The 14,760-nt window shown below is 40.0% G+C and overlaps 1 protein-coding gene across 3 annotated transcripts in view; it reads right to left on the reverse strand.

Moving 5' to 3' along the window:
* LOC133474223 (protein unc-13 homolog C) overlaps positions 1-14,760 on the reverse strand; it is a 188,892-nt gene that overhangs the window by 42,145 nt on the left and 131,987 nt on the right. For all 3 annotated transcript variants that reach the window (XM_061765689.1, XM_061765688.1, XM_061765687.1), the window contains exons 19-22: positions 7,149-7,275; positions 4,458-4,554; positions 3,392-3,535; positions 548-625 (exon numbers count right to left, since the gene is read on the reverse strand). In XM_061765689.1, coding sequence (XP_061621673.1) covers positions 548-625; positions 3,392-3,535; positions 4,458-4,554; positions 7,149-7,275 — 446 coding nt within the window. The remainder of the gene's footprint in view (positions 1-547; positions 626-3,391; positions 3,536-4,457; positions 4,555-7,148; positions 7,276-14,760) is intronic.

Below are 14,760 nucleotides of genomic sequence, written 5' to 3' on the forward strand. Positions count from 1 at the left end.
TGCATTACTGCCACTGCGTGACTCAGAAGCCTTTTTACAATTTCTTTTTTTTTTTTGTCATCCATTTGTCGAGCAGGATAAGTGTTTTCTCCTGAGTCATAACATACAGAAATACATCAATTGCTTCCTCTGGAACCCTTTGCGTCATATTTCACTACCACTGCAAATACCGTTGGGGGTAATTAAGGTGCTCTGAGGGGCCCCGAGTTGAGTGTTTGGTCATCTGTCACATTAAACATCCGATAGAAAGACCAGAAAATATGACGACTTCGGGCTGCGAGATGAGTAATTACACTTCAAAGTGCATTACAGCCCACAGTGCTGGACTCAGCTGAGAACACTTCCATTTCCTGTTAAAGTATCTACTGGATGGACTTAAAATATCCATCCATTTCCATTACCGCTGATCCTCACTAGGGTCGCGGGCTGCTCGAGCCTATCCCAGCTATCTTCGGGCGGGAGGGGACTTTAAATATTTATCTTAAAAAAAAGAAAAAACGACAACAAAGTCCTTATCGTGTATTTGCATGCAATAGAATGCACTTACCACATTCTCCTTGTTCAAATACAAAGGGAAGTCCTTGGAAATGATTGCGGCATACTGAAGAAGAACCTTATTGATGGTCTGCATGGGAGGAGGGAGAGAGAGAATCAGTGTTGTAAATACAATTCTTTGCCATTGCTGTTAATGAATCACAGGAATGTATCGGAAAAATACAGTACAAGCAACGTGGCCAAATAGCATGAAAGCTCAACACAGACAGTTTTTACTGCACAAAACAATGAGGAAATTTTTTTTATCACTGCACGCTACCGTAATAAGGCTTTTTTTTCATACTTTTATTTCAATGAAACATCTAAAGTTGACTATCCATACATAACACACGCTGTTTGGGGTGACTATGCCTCAATATTTTTGTTTCGGTTGTTTATTTTTTTTTCTTTTTTTTTCTGTTTTGTTTTTTAAGAAAACCTGGTGTGTGTTTTGCTTTTTGGGGGGTCTTTTACTTATCATTTATTTCAAAAGATGGACTGTTTTAGTGAAGGACACCACCGCAATTCTCACTGGTTCAGCGAGCATCAAGAAATTGTTTTGCTTTTTCTTTGGCTTTTTTTTGCATCACAGAAGAATGAGACAGGAAGAGAGAGACGCCGAAGGTAACGTGAAGTAAGCGGAATCACATTCAAAGGAATTTGGAATCCTGAAAAAGGAATAACTTTTGGTGTTGGTTTTGCTTTTTCTTTGCTCTTTTCACAATATTAATTTCAAAACATGGACTGTTGTTGACCATGACGTCCTTTAAGACCTCAGCAAATCTGACAGGACCTGAATTCAGCGAGCATCAAATAATTGTTTTGATTTTCTTATTTTATGAATTGAATTTAATATCATTGAAATGAAAACATTTTTTTCAGTAGCTCAATTCAAAAAGTGGAACTCATTATATAGATTCACTACACACAGTGTGTGTATTTTATTATTATTTATTTATTTAAAATTAGGGTTGGGCATCGTTTAAATTTGAGCGATTCCGGTTCCTTATTTCGATTCCGGTTCCAAACGATTCTCGATTCCGATTCTTTTAGGGGGTTGGGTCAAAAAAGTTTGCATGCTTTAAATAAAGGGTGTCCAAATTATAAATATCCATTTTCTTAGCAGCCCGCAGCTTTGATTAAAATGAACATTTGACTTGTGGTTCTTTATAACCAGTATCAGTATCAAACCTATGAACTAAAAGGCAATGTGTGTGGAACTAACCCAATTGACTTAATATTAATTAATTAATGTTTCAGCTAACAGTTAAATATAGCATTGTCAAAATACTTATTTGGGACTGTTTCATTACGTCAAATGGTTTACATGTGCAAGTTTTAACTTGACTTCCTGTTTTAAGCTTGTAGCCTTTTATTTTGAAGGGTACGCACGGAACTCAGCATTTTGGCACGAAAAGTAACTTCACACGGCACCGGTGATTTTTTTATTTTTATTTTATTTTTAATTTTTTTTATGGATAGAATCAAATACTATAAAACGCTGATTCCCTTCCTTACCCACCGATGAGGCACAAGGTTAGTGTTTGTGATACAGTGAGACGTTTATGTGAATTTTGTCCCACTTCATTGTGATGTAAAGTTGCCACGGTGAACTTTTAGCCCAATGGTAAGTTTTTTTTTTTTTCTCTCTTATGTTGGTTTGACAACTAAAATAAGCGCTAAAAAACATCAGTGCAAAAGTGCAACCAACCGTTTACCTTATCAGTCGTCTCAATGTTTACATAGACGAATTTTATTGTTTAACTCACCCAGTTGACTGAGCTTCACCGAAGCTCCGTGCGGTGCAGGCTGAGCCTCGGAGCGCGTCAGACGCTACACACCGTGAAAGCCTCCTTTGCACAATATAATCTTATTCCAAGTGTTGCACTGAGGCGACTGGTCATTCATTTTAACAAAGTTAAGACACACTCGCCGCCACCACCGTTAGGCACAAGCACGTCATTGTGCGTGTTCTTCTTCGTTGGTTTACGCCGCTTCTTCGTTGTTTTTCGACACTTATGGGAACCGACTTTTTTTTTTTTTTTTTTTAACGGTTCCGGGAGAACCGGAACATTAGTCCCGGTTCCAATCGGTTTTCGATTCTCAATGCCCAACCCTATTTAAAATTGTGATGGCTGTCCTTGAGCAAGACACTGATACCCCGAACTGTTGCCCCCTGCTCCAGTGTGCTCCACCAACAGCTGTGTGTGTCCACTGTGTTGGGTAAAATGCAGAGAACAAATTTCGTGTGCATGCATGCATGTTCATGACAATAAAGGTGATTCTTCTTTTTCTTCTAATGATAATCCAATATTCACCGTCTCAAGAAATTAGATAACAACAGATTACATAAGAAACAAACCAAACTGATTTTTAATGTAGAAATTGGGTAGGAATTGGCCTTTGAAACCTTTTTGAAACTGAATCTGAAACACATGGAGAGGAGTCTTTCCATGTGTTTACTAAATCTATAATAGTTTCACTTTTTCAATCAAAACAAAAAAAACTTTTAAATCATTGAGAAGGAGAAGGAGACAGGAACTAATCTGAAGTAAGCAGAATAACATTCAAAGCGTCATTGTACACATTGCTTAATCTAATCCCAGTTAGGGTAGTGTTCTTTTTTCCTTTTTACCTTTTTACATTTGCGTGAGGAGTTTTAAAAAAAGGAATGCTTGAGTCGTATGGCTGTCGCCTTCACGTTAAAACCCTTAAAATGTTACTTTAAACACGACCTGTACAGTTAAAAAAAGGTTTTATGACTGCACAGTTTGACCATGCAACACGTTATGTCTACTTCATTTTAGAAAAACGGTTTCAAAATCCAAACGGATTAAATGGCACAAAACCACCTGACCTTGGCAAAGCGGCACATGAAGTGAGCCAGAGCCTGGGGGTTCGGACACTCCAGCTTCTTGATGATCTCAAAGCTCTGGTTGAGTTGCGTGAACACATCCACCACCGAACAGGAGAAGAGGGCATGGTCGGACGTCTGCTGGAACTGTGGAGACAAAAAAATAAAATAAAAATAGTATTGCTTCAGGTAGATCTAGTAAATCCTCAATCCAAAAGCAGAAATTGACTTTTATAGGTCAGTTTTTATGCATCCATTGATAATTAACATAAAGCCATAGATTTAAGGTGCAATTTAGAAAGTGTGACCTGTTCTGATATGCCCATAAAAATAAAGAGCCTTTAAAATATATACAGTAGTTTTTGAGAAGCGCAGTCTTTGGTTTGGTTGCCATGGTTACAATGAAAAGAGGAGCTGTAATGAGTATTGGTCCAAAATTGGCGACTCTTGAAGGGAACAATGTTGTACCTTTAATTAGGTGACTTTGAACATGAACTTTAAATAATAATTGCAATTATTTACAAACATAAAACAAATATTATGCATCCTAAATGAAATATTATAAATACACAATTAGATAACTTTAAATTGATAAGTTCATATTTGAATTTTACATTGAAATCTTTTTGCAATAGTGACTGACACAAAGGTGATGTATTGTATTTGTGAGCTTTGAAAGATAACGAAAGGTTTGACAAGAAAACAACTATTTTGTTAAATTGTATTTAAATTAAATATACACAGATCCATATGTAAAAAAGGGTGCCAGAAGGCAAACTAATTTCTTCATTGTTCTCATTCTTTAATATACCGCTAGCTCCTTTTTCTTTCGCCTTGAAATCAGTTTGTTTTATTAAGTTCCATTCATAGTCTTGTCTTGTGCGTGACCCGAGGCAAAGCGAAGACTGCCTCTTGTCTGTGTGAAATTCCTTTTTATCTGAAACACTCTCTCTCCTGGAGAAGCAGAATTTTTCTTAGCGGGCTGTCCATGGCCCATTTAAATAAAGCAAGGAACACATTGTGAACTAACAGGAGCCTTTTTATCCTTTTTTTTTTTTTTAATACTCACGCCATCTTTCTTGTCCCTTTCCAGAGCGCCATTGAGAAAATCCATGGCCACATCCTCATTCTCATCGAGCCACTGAATGACAAATGGCTCGAACCACCTAAAAGAGAAAATTCCACATTTGCAATGTATTTACTATTGTGCTTGAGTTAAGTCAGGTGAAGAAGCCATTAGACTCAACATGATTTTGTCGTTTGAAGCTGGATTTATTTCACAAGACTACTCAATTTCCACAAATAACGGCCTCCACTCTCATTAACGACATGCTTCAATATAGTGGTGCATTGTCCGCTTCAACAAATCTGCTCATTACTAGGTGTCTTTTATTAGTATTACTTTGACTGATACCGCCATGTGTTGCGGTAGATGTCTTTAGCAGACATGGCATCTGTAAAGCTGAAGTCTATGGTGGCATTTAAAGAGAAGTATTGAATTGTTAATGTATACAACATCGGATTATTTATCAGGGAGAAACCATTTGATGGTGAGATGTTGAAACAGTTTTGACCAAACAAACTTTTTGTCTTTTTCTTTGCTTTTTGTATAAATACAGCGCCCTAGTGACTAATGACTTGACTATCCAACTGGGAAGCATTGGATAAACCAAATATAAAAGTACCAAAAAAATCAAAAGCACTGTTAAATGTTATATTTTTTCATATTCTTTCTCTGAACAAAGAACTCCACCAGGGTCACTTTGAAATCTTTCCATGTGCATCTCTCCATCATTTTTTGTGTGTCCCCTTGAACAGTGACACACAGTTTAATTTATGCTTCCCCCTCCATCAATATTAACTTGCAGACAATGTTTCCGTCTGCTACAGTTGTCCAACTATTTGTTTGACTTTCCACTCCACTCCGTCATCATGGAATCCATTAAAATGTATATTGAATGGAAGCCTAATTTTACGCAGTGCCTTAAAGTGGTCTCTTAATTAACTGTTGCAAAAATCTTGGCATGGTAAATTGAGAAGGAATTCAATTCGGCTGTTTAGCACCAATATATCGCAACAACAGCCTCATTTAACACGTCATACATTTTGAGTATACTCAATGTCCATTCAGTGTGTGTGTGTGTACAGTTGTGTGAAAAAGTGTTTGCCCCTTCCTGATTTATTTTTTTGGGGGGGAAGTTTGTCACACTTAAATGTTTCCCGTCATCAAACAAATTTAAATATTCGTCAAAGACAACACGAGTAAACACAAAACACAGTTTTTAAATGTTTTTTTATTAAGGGAGAAAAAAAAATCCAAACCTACATGGCCCTGTGTGAAAAAGTGATTGCCCCCCGTTCAAACATAATTGTGGTTTATCATACTTGAGTTCAAGATCTCTAACCATACCCAAGCATTATACTGCAACACCTGTTCTCAATCAAGAAATCACTTAAATAGGACTTAAATAGGAAGTAGACTAATCCTCAAAAGCTAGACATCATGCCGAGATCTCAAGAAATTCAGGAACAAATGAGAAAGAAAGTAAGAGAGATCTATCAGTGTGGAAAAGGTTCTAAAGCCATTTCTAAGGCTTTGGGACTCCAGCGAACCACAGTAAGAGCCATTACAGACAAATGGCGAAAACATAGAACAGTGCTCAACCTTCCCAGGAGTGGCTGGCCGACCAAAATTACCCCAAGAGCGCAGCGACGACTAATCCAAGGGCTCACAAACGATCCCACAACAACATCCAAAGAACTGCAATTGTCACTTGCCTCAGTTAAGGTCTGTGTTCATGACCACCATCATAAGAAAGAGACCGGGCAAAAATAGCCTGCATGGCAGAGTTCCAAGACGAAAACCACTGCTGAGCACAAAGAACATTAAGGCTCATCTCAATTTTTCCAGAAGACATCTTGATGATCCCTAGGACATTTGGGAAAATACTGTGTGTCCTGACGAGACAAAAGTTGAACTTTTTTGAAAGTGTGTGTCACATTACATCTGAGGTAAAAGTAACACTGCATTTCAGAAAAAGAACATCATACCAACAGTAAAATATGGTGGGGGTAGTGTGATGGTCTGGAGATGTTTAGCTACTTCAGGATCTGGAAGACTTGCTGTGATAAATGGAAGCATGAATTCTGCTGTCTACCAAAAAATCCTGAAGGAGAATGTTCATCTGTTCGTGACCTCAAGCTGAAATGATGAACTTGGGCTTTGCAGCAAGATAATGATCCAAAACACACCAGCAAGTCCACCTCTGAATGGCTGAAGAAAAACAAAATGAAGACTTTGGAGTGGCCTAGTCAAAGTTCTGACCTGAATCTTATTGAGATGCTGTGGCATGACCTTAAAAAGGGGCTTCATACTCGAAAACCCTCTCGTGCGGCTGAATTGCAACAATACTGCAAAGATGAGTGGGCCAAAATTCCTCCACAGCGCTGTAAGAGACTCATTGCAAGTTATGGCAAATGCTTGATTGCAGTTGTTGCTGCTAAGGGTAGCCCAACAAATTATTAGGTTTAGGGGGCAATCACTTTATTACACAGGGCCATGTAGGCTTGGATTTTTTTTCTCCCTTAATAATAAAAACCTCAATTTAAAAACTACTACTTTTGTTGTGTTTAACTAATATTTAAATGTATTTGACAATGGGGAAGTGTGACAAACATGCCAAAAAATAAGAAATCAGGAAGGGGACAAACACTTTTTCACACCACTGTATGTGTGGTGAAAACAGTGCATATTACTTACAGAGAATACTCTGGCGGAACCCCCTTGAAGGCTGGCAATTCGCGCACGTACTCATTATGGAACCATTTGACTTTGAAGTGAAGATTCATGTATTCAGTGCTTTTGCATAAGCGGTGCTTATCGTGCTCTGGAATGCAGATTAAAACACAAGAAAAGCGCTTCATGTCTAAACTGCAAAATTCAGCCAAAAAAAAAACAACCAAAAAAACTTGTTAAATTCAACCAATAAAATTGTTTTTGAAAACTCACTCAAACACAAAGAGACAAAAACAAATCTGCAAGCATATTCATTAGAAGTGTCTTAGGTAACAGTGTTTGATTTGACAAAAACAAATCTTCACAGGCACAATTATGCCAACAGCCTGCAGCTATTGAAGGTATTAGAAAATAAAAAGCGGCCAGCAGCTCCCTTCAGAAAAGACAGAAAGAAAGAAATGACTCCAGAGGAACTCCAGATAAATCCATTTTTGGCTGACGTTGCAGCTTAGTCATTAGGTCTGAATCGCTTTAGACATTTTGGAACAATTAAACCTTTCTCTGGGATCCCTTAGTCGTGATCAAGGGATGGAGAGAAGCGATGGTGTCAAAATAAACACGTGAAAGACAAACAGTGACTTTTAACTATTTATCCCAACCTTTCTTTTCCAAAGATACAAATGTTTTCTTAATTTTGTCTGACTCTTATTTGACCCACTTGGCAGTCACTTGTTGCTATTTTGAACCTGAGAAGCACAATCATGTGTTCCCCTAAGACCAATAAAACAATTGGCATATGCCATCCACTAGGCTGTTTGAATGGTAATCTCAGGGCTGGCGACACACTGCCCCTAGACAGGAACAAGAAGTTAGGGGGCAACACATTAAGGAAATAACCCATTAACTTCACAACTTTTTCTGAAATATAAAAGAACAATAAAATTAATGATAAACGGCATCTTTACCCATTGACTGAGGTACAGCCAATATTGTTTTTATAGAAACAGTACACTACATGTCCTGTTTGCCAGCCTCTTGCTGCAAGGCAGAGTTTGGCCCAATGGAGAATAAAAAGGGCCAGTCATGCCCACATAAAATACAGATTAACAATGTCTAGATTTCTGATTAATTTAATGTTATCTTCATTGAAACAAATTGTGCTTTTCTTTCAAAAAATAAAGACATTTTCTAGTGACCCCAAACCTTTGAACGGTAGTGTACAATATACACACATTTGAGTTATTACTCTGACTAGTAAAACAATATATGCAGTAAGGAGCATATTCTCCCGTGTGATTAAGTCTGAAAAGGTGTGCAGCTTCTCTGGCTACGCAGATTCTCCCGTGCAAAACACGTCAAAAGGGTTCTGTGGCTCCTGGTATTTTTTTTTCTGTGGGAGACTGTCCAAATGACTCTTTTGAGTATTGAGGATTGGCGACCCTTGTTCTAAGCCATAGGTAAAACAATAAAATCATAACCAATCAGTACAGACCGCGGTAACCAAGGGGTTCTTCTTTGGCGACATGACAACTTGTTCTTATGGCGAGCAAACTTGTTCATTGCACACCATAAAAAGTAGATTGGAGTAGATCAAAACAGGAGACTGACTGACGACAGTTATTACGTTAAATATTATTATTATTTTATTATTATTATTACTTAGGATGAAGATTGATGTTGATGTGCAACATGTTGGAATTGTGGTTCAGCAAGTGAGCTTCACAGTACATTTGGGTTTGAATCTCCGTTGGAGCATTCCAAAAACACAGCATGGCATGGAGTGTTTGTAAGTCTATTTGTGTCCTGCGATTGACCGGTGATGAGTCCTGGGTGAGCCTTGCCTCTTGCCCACAGTCAGCTGGGATAGGCGCCAGCTCTAATGCAGACAAGTGGTATATAAAAAAAAATAGATTGATGGAAATAAAACTGGTTACTCCACCAATTTAGGGCTGTGAACAGCGTAGAGATGACTTCAGAGGAATGAGGCGATTCTTATTTGATCTACTGGAAAAGTGACATTATTTCTGCATCATTGCTTTTCTGTCTATGTTCCTAAAACTTTAATCTTCGACCTAATACTGTATGTATGTGTTTGAATGTCTTGGAGTAAATAATTATTATTATTAAAAGTGGAGTAGTGTGATTAAAATGCTTCTCTCTCAGCATCGGAATATTTTTTAGAATACTTTAATTAATCTTTGTAGGCCTAAATAAGCGAGACCAAATAGAGGGGGTCCTCAGTGTATGACGGCTTTCCTTACTGATGGTGGCAACGTAACTTGAATTGTCAAGTAAGTCAGAATCCGTCATAGTTTAGTCATAATTACAGTAAATATTTGGATGCAAAACACTTAGGACATTTAAGACAATCAAACGAAAAACAGTATGGTGTTAACTGAGCGTGACATTCGCGATCTCCAACCCTTGTATGTCCAGACGGCCACAAACCAAGTACCACCAGTATCTACTCATTCGGAACAAGGTCAGATGTGGACTAAATGTATATGGACACAGTGTGTGAAAAATGGAGCTTAAGAAGCTAACAATATGAAGGAATTAATACATGGCTGCTTTCATTTACTGTAGCTCGCATTGCCTCGACATTAACTGAATAGACGTGTTGGAATCCAGCTCATTGCGCCCTGGCTGTCACACCTTAATCCTGATAAAGAACCACGAGTGCTTAGCCTGATGAATAGTGCTAACTAAACCTGCCATCCTACACTCTTTTTTAAGCCTGCAGAGAAAATACCTTTTTTTTTTTTTAACATACATACTGTATGCTTGTTGCGGCGGCACGGTGGCCGACTGGTTAGAGCGTCAGCCTCACAGTTCTGAGGACCCGGGTTCAATCCCCGGACCCGCCTGTGTGGAGTTTGCATGTTCTCCCCGTGCCTGCGTGGGTTTCCTCCGGGCACTCCGGTTTCCTCCCACATCCCAAAAACATGCATGAATTGGAGACGCTAAATTGCCCGTAGGCATGACTGTGAGTGCGAATGGTTGTTTGTTCCTATGTGCCCTGCGATTGGCTGGCAACCAGTTCAGGGTGTACCCCGCCTCCTGCCCGATGAAAGCTGGGATAGGCTCCAGCACGCCCGCGACCCTAGTGAGGAGAAGTGGCTCAGAAAATGGATGGATGTATGCTTGTTGCATTCAAATAGCTCAAGCAATACTGTGCTGCTTTTTTTCAATGAGGAGGAAGATTCTGCAGGTGATGCATGGTTTTCACAAAAACAACAACAACAAAAAGCTGGAGAGCAAATGTCATCTTTGTTTTGGTTTAATTAACCTACCATGCATGTTTTTGGGATGTGGGAGGAAACCGGAGTGCCCGGAGAAAACCCACACAGGCACGGGGAGAACATACAAACTCCACATAGGCGGGGCCGGGGATTGAACCCCGGTCCTCAGAACTGTGAGGCAGATGCTCTAACCAGTCGTCCACCGTGCCGCCTGTTTTGGTTTTCATTTTATCATTAATCCTCGAGTTCTGACACAACAAAAAGCTTGTGTAGCAAAAACCTGCTTTCTCTTTGCTCAATGCTTTCCTTTTAACTTTCCAATGGTTGTTAGTTCAACTTGAATTTTGACAGTTTGGCAGGGATCTCAAGAGTCCTTTTTGAAAGCATTGAAAGCAATATCCTTCCTGAAATGAAACCAGACAACATCAAGAGTTACTTTTCCTCTGGGATCGCTGCTCCCATCCACACCCAACCGTCAAGGGTGAATCGGTTTTGACTACAAAGAAATGTAAAGTTTCACTTTGTGGCAGTTTGGATAGTCGGTTATTTTTCAAGAAGGCAAATTGTCATCCCGATGGTGAAGCTGAATGGCAGTATTGAGGAAAGAGATGGTGTAAAATGTACAGAAGAGTATCTTCCCAATAATTGGTTGTGAAATTACACAACCAAGTAAATCTTTTTCAGATAATGTTTATGAGGGAGCTGTTTTGAATTTTGCCAAATTGTGATGCTACTGTTTTAAATTGTAAAATTTAAATGTGGCATAAGGACCAAGCAATGCTGTGACTAGAGTAAAAATATGCTTGATGTACACCTCCCCAATTTTTTTATTTTCTTTAGAATTGAGTTTTTTTTTTTAGAATTGTCTCAGTCTAGATTGCACCATCTTTTGATATATTGAATGGTATTACAGTATATACTGTATACTGCGCGGGACCTAAGCATACCTCACAAATGCTTGTCCCAGTGAGCATTATTGCATTATGCTCCTAATCTTAAAGGGCAAAGCATACCACTTCCGGTAGCGGAAGTACTGCAGCTTACTTGGCAATCAATACGTGTAACTTTGACTAAATAACATCATGCAAAAGTCTAATAACACATTCTGGTGCAGCAAGGCATTAGTGTGTCGCGACTAACTTTGTCATTGAGGCACACAGCCAAACGAAATTTATAATCCACTACACACACGCTACCGACTGAGTTGCATGCTCTGCTTCCAGCAATTCACTTCCAGCCACCCTGACACCACTGTCCATGCACAACCATGTGAACTGGTCTGCTCTAATAAGAACAATTCAAATGAACACAAAAGTAATAAATATTCAAGGAACATGTTTTCCCTTACAATGAATGACTTTGGGGCCTTTTATACAGGCTGTCTGTGTATTGTTTGCATGGAGACAAGTGCTGGTACACGCTGACCAAACCCAAACATGTAGTGAAGTAAACATTTTTCAATTAGGGCTTGGTAGGTGCTGACCTCGTGAGCCCAAGCCTCACATACACATTAAGTGGGTTGGTCATCTGCTCACTGAGCTGTGTGAAGTGTGGCTTGCGGCCATTCTCCAATGAGGATGCCCGAGCTCGTCTGCTATTGGAAGGGGACGACAAATAGGTTGCCGGCGGGCTGGTTGCGACTCGTGGGGTGCCTACTGAGTAACCCTGATATACATACACTATATTACCAAAGGTATTCGCTCACCCATCCAAATAATCAGAATCAGGTCTTCCAATCACTTCCATCGCCACAAGTGTATAAAATCAAGCACCTAGGCTTACAGACTGTTTTTACAAACATTTGTGAAAGAATGGGTTGCTCTCAGGAGCTCAGTGAATTCCAGTGTGGAACTGTGATAGGATGCCACCTTGCAACAAGTCCAGTCGTGAAATTTCCTTGCTCCTTAATATTCCACTGTCGACTGTCAGCTGTATTATAAGAACGTGGAAGCGTTTGGCAATGACAGCAACTCAGCCATGAAGTGGTAGGCCACGTAAACTGACAGAGCGGGATCAGCGAATGCTGAGGCTCATAGTGCGAAGAGGTCGCCAAATAACTTTCTGCCAAGTCAATCGCTACAGACCGCCAAACGTCATGTGGCTTTCAGATTAGATCAAGAACAGTGCGCAGAGAGCTTCATGGACTTGGTTTCCAGGGCCAAGCAGCTGCATCCAAGCTATACATCACAGAGTGCAATGCTTCAGCGTCAGATGCAGTGGCGTAAAGCACACCGCCACTGGACTCCAGAGCAGTGGAGACGCGTTCTCTAGAGTGATGAATCAAACTTCTCCATCTGGCATTCTGATGGACGGGTCTGGGTTTGGCGGATGCCAGGAGAACGGTACTTGTCTGACTGCACTGTGCCGAGTGTAAAGTTTGGTGGAGGGGGGGTTATGATGTGGGGTTGTTTCTCAGGAGCTGGGCTTGGCTCCTTAGTTCCAGTGAAATAAACTGTGAATGCTTCAGTAGACCAAGAGATTTTGGACAATTCCATGCTCCCAGCTTTGTAGGAACATTTTGGAGCTGGCCTCCTCCTTTTTAAACGTGACTGTGCACCGGTGCACATAGCAAGGTCCATAAAGACATGGATGACAGAGTCTGTTGTGGATGAACTTGACTGGCCTGAACAGAGTCCTGACCTCAACCCTATAGAACACTTTTGGATGAATTAGAGGGGAGACTGAGAGCCAGGCCTTCTTGTCCAACATGAATGTGTGACCTCAAAAATGCGCTTCTGGAAAAATGGTCAAAAAAATCCCATAAACACACTCCTGAACCTTCCCAGAAGACTTGAAGCTGCCATAGCTGCAAAGGGTGGACAGACGTCGTACTGAACCCAATGGATTATAAATGGGATGTCACTTAAGTTCATATGTAAGTCAAGGCATGTGAGTGAATACTTATGGCAATATAGTGGCATTTATCGGCATACCATACAGAAATTCAGTTTATTTCCAATGTCGTTCCGATTTCTACAGTGCATGTTCTCATTCAGGTTGCGGGTGAGCTGGAACCTAGCGCAGTTGACTTTGTGAGAGAGGCTACAGTATACTGGTTGCCATTCCATAGCAGGGCACATATCGATAAACAATCCTTCCCACTCACATTCATACCTAAGGACAATTCTGAGTCCTCAAGTAACCTATCAAGCAAACATTTGGAAAGTGGGAGGAAGCCGAAGTACTCAAAGAAGATGCAAACAATTCAAACTCTAAAGCCCGGGCTATGAGGTGGATGTGCTAACCACTATTCCACCATGCTGCCAGTTTGTCTAAACACATACATATAAACACCAAGTCACCTTACTATCTACAGGAAGCAGATGGAAGTCATTTTAAAGAAAAGGTCAGCAGGTGTTTGCGAAGTGTGTGTTTGCATACATTATAACGTCATGAATGTGTCAGTTGTACTCCATCCATCCTTCCACTTTCTATTGCACTTATAAAGTCTATCCATCCCTTCTTTGTAGGGTTATTCTCTCAAGGTTCGCAGGTGTGCCCGAGCCTTTCCCAGCTGACTTTAGGCGAGAGGCAGGGTACACCCTGAACTGGTCGCCAGCCAATCACAGGGCACATATAGACACACAACCATTCACACTCACATTTACACCTACAGACAATTTATAATCTTCAATTAACCTACAATTATAAGTCAGTAAATTATATTTGCATACTGTAGCCCAGAGAGGACTCGCAAAGTGATTCACATGGTTAAAATACAAAATCACAAACGTCAAAGAATTAATCCAAGAAAAGACAGCCTGCTTCATTATCATTAAGGTCTACAGTGAGGTCAGTTCTCATCTGATTTGGGGAGAGTTTGCCAGTCAGTTGCAGGGCACATACAGACAAACAAACATTCACAGTCAAATTCACACCTATGGACAGTTTAAAGTCTTCAATGAACATAACATCCAAGTTTTTGGAATGTAGGACAAAGTTGGAGTACCCAGAGAAAACCAACGCAAGTGTGGGGACACAGAAGATTCAAACACAGAGCCATTTGACTGTTAGGGAGATGTGCTAACCACTAGACAACTTTGCTGTCAGTTTGATATAAAATCTGCATTATCTAACTGGTAATCTATTTATCACAGCACATCCACTTGCTTATGTAAAAATAAATAAATAAAACACAGGGGAAAACTGTCTTTTTCATGTAAAATATTTTGCAACCGCCAAATGAATTCAAAATTAAGTTGTATGGAGATAGAAGTGTATGTCCAAGGCCGTTCTGAGCTTAGCTTAAGAAGAAAAAAAACCTTCATATCGTCAGAGAAAACGGAAGCAGGCCTGACTTGAGCTAAAGGGACCTCTCCTTCCATTCATCGCCACCACAGCCCGGGGGCCTTGGAATAGGAGGGAGAATCCGAGGGAAATGAAATGAGGCCAAC

Source organism: Phyllopteryx taeniolatus, chromosome 2 (genome assembly GCF_024500385.1).
Source record: "Phyllopteryx taeniolatus isolate TA_2022b chromosome 2, UOR_Ptae_1.2, whole genome shotgun sequence".
NCBI classification, from domain to species: domain Eukaryota; kingdom Metazoa; phylum Chordata; class Actinopteri; order Syngnathiformes; family Syngnathidae; genus Phyllopteryx; species Phyllopteryx taeniolatus.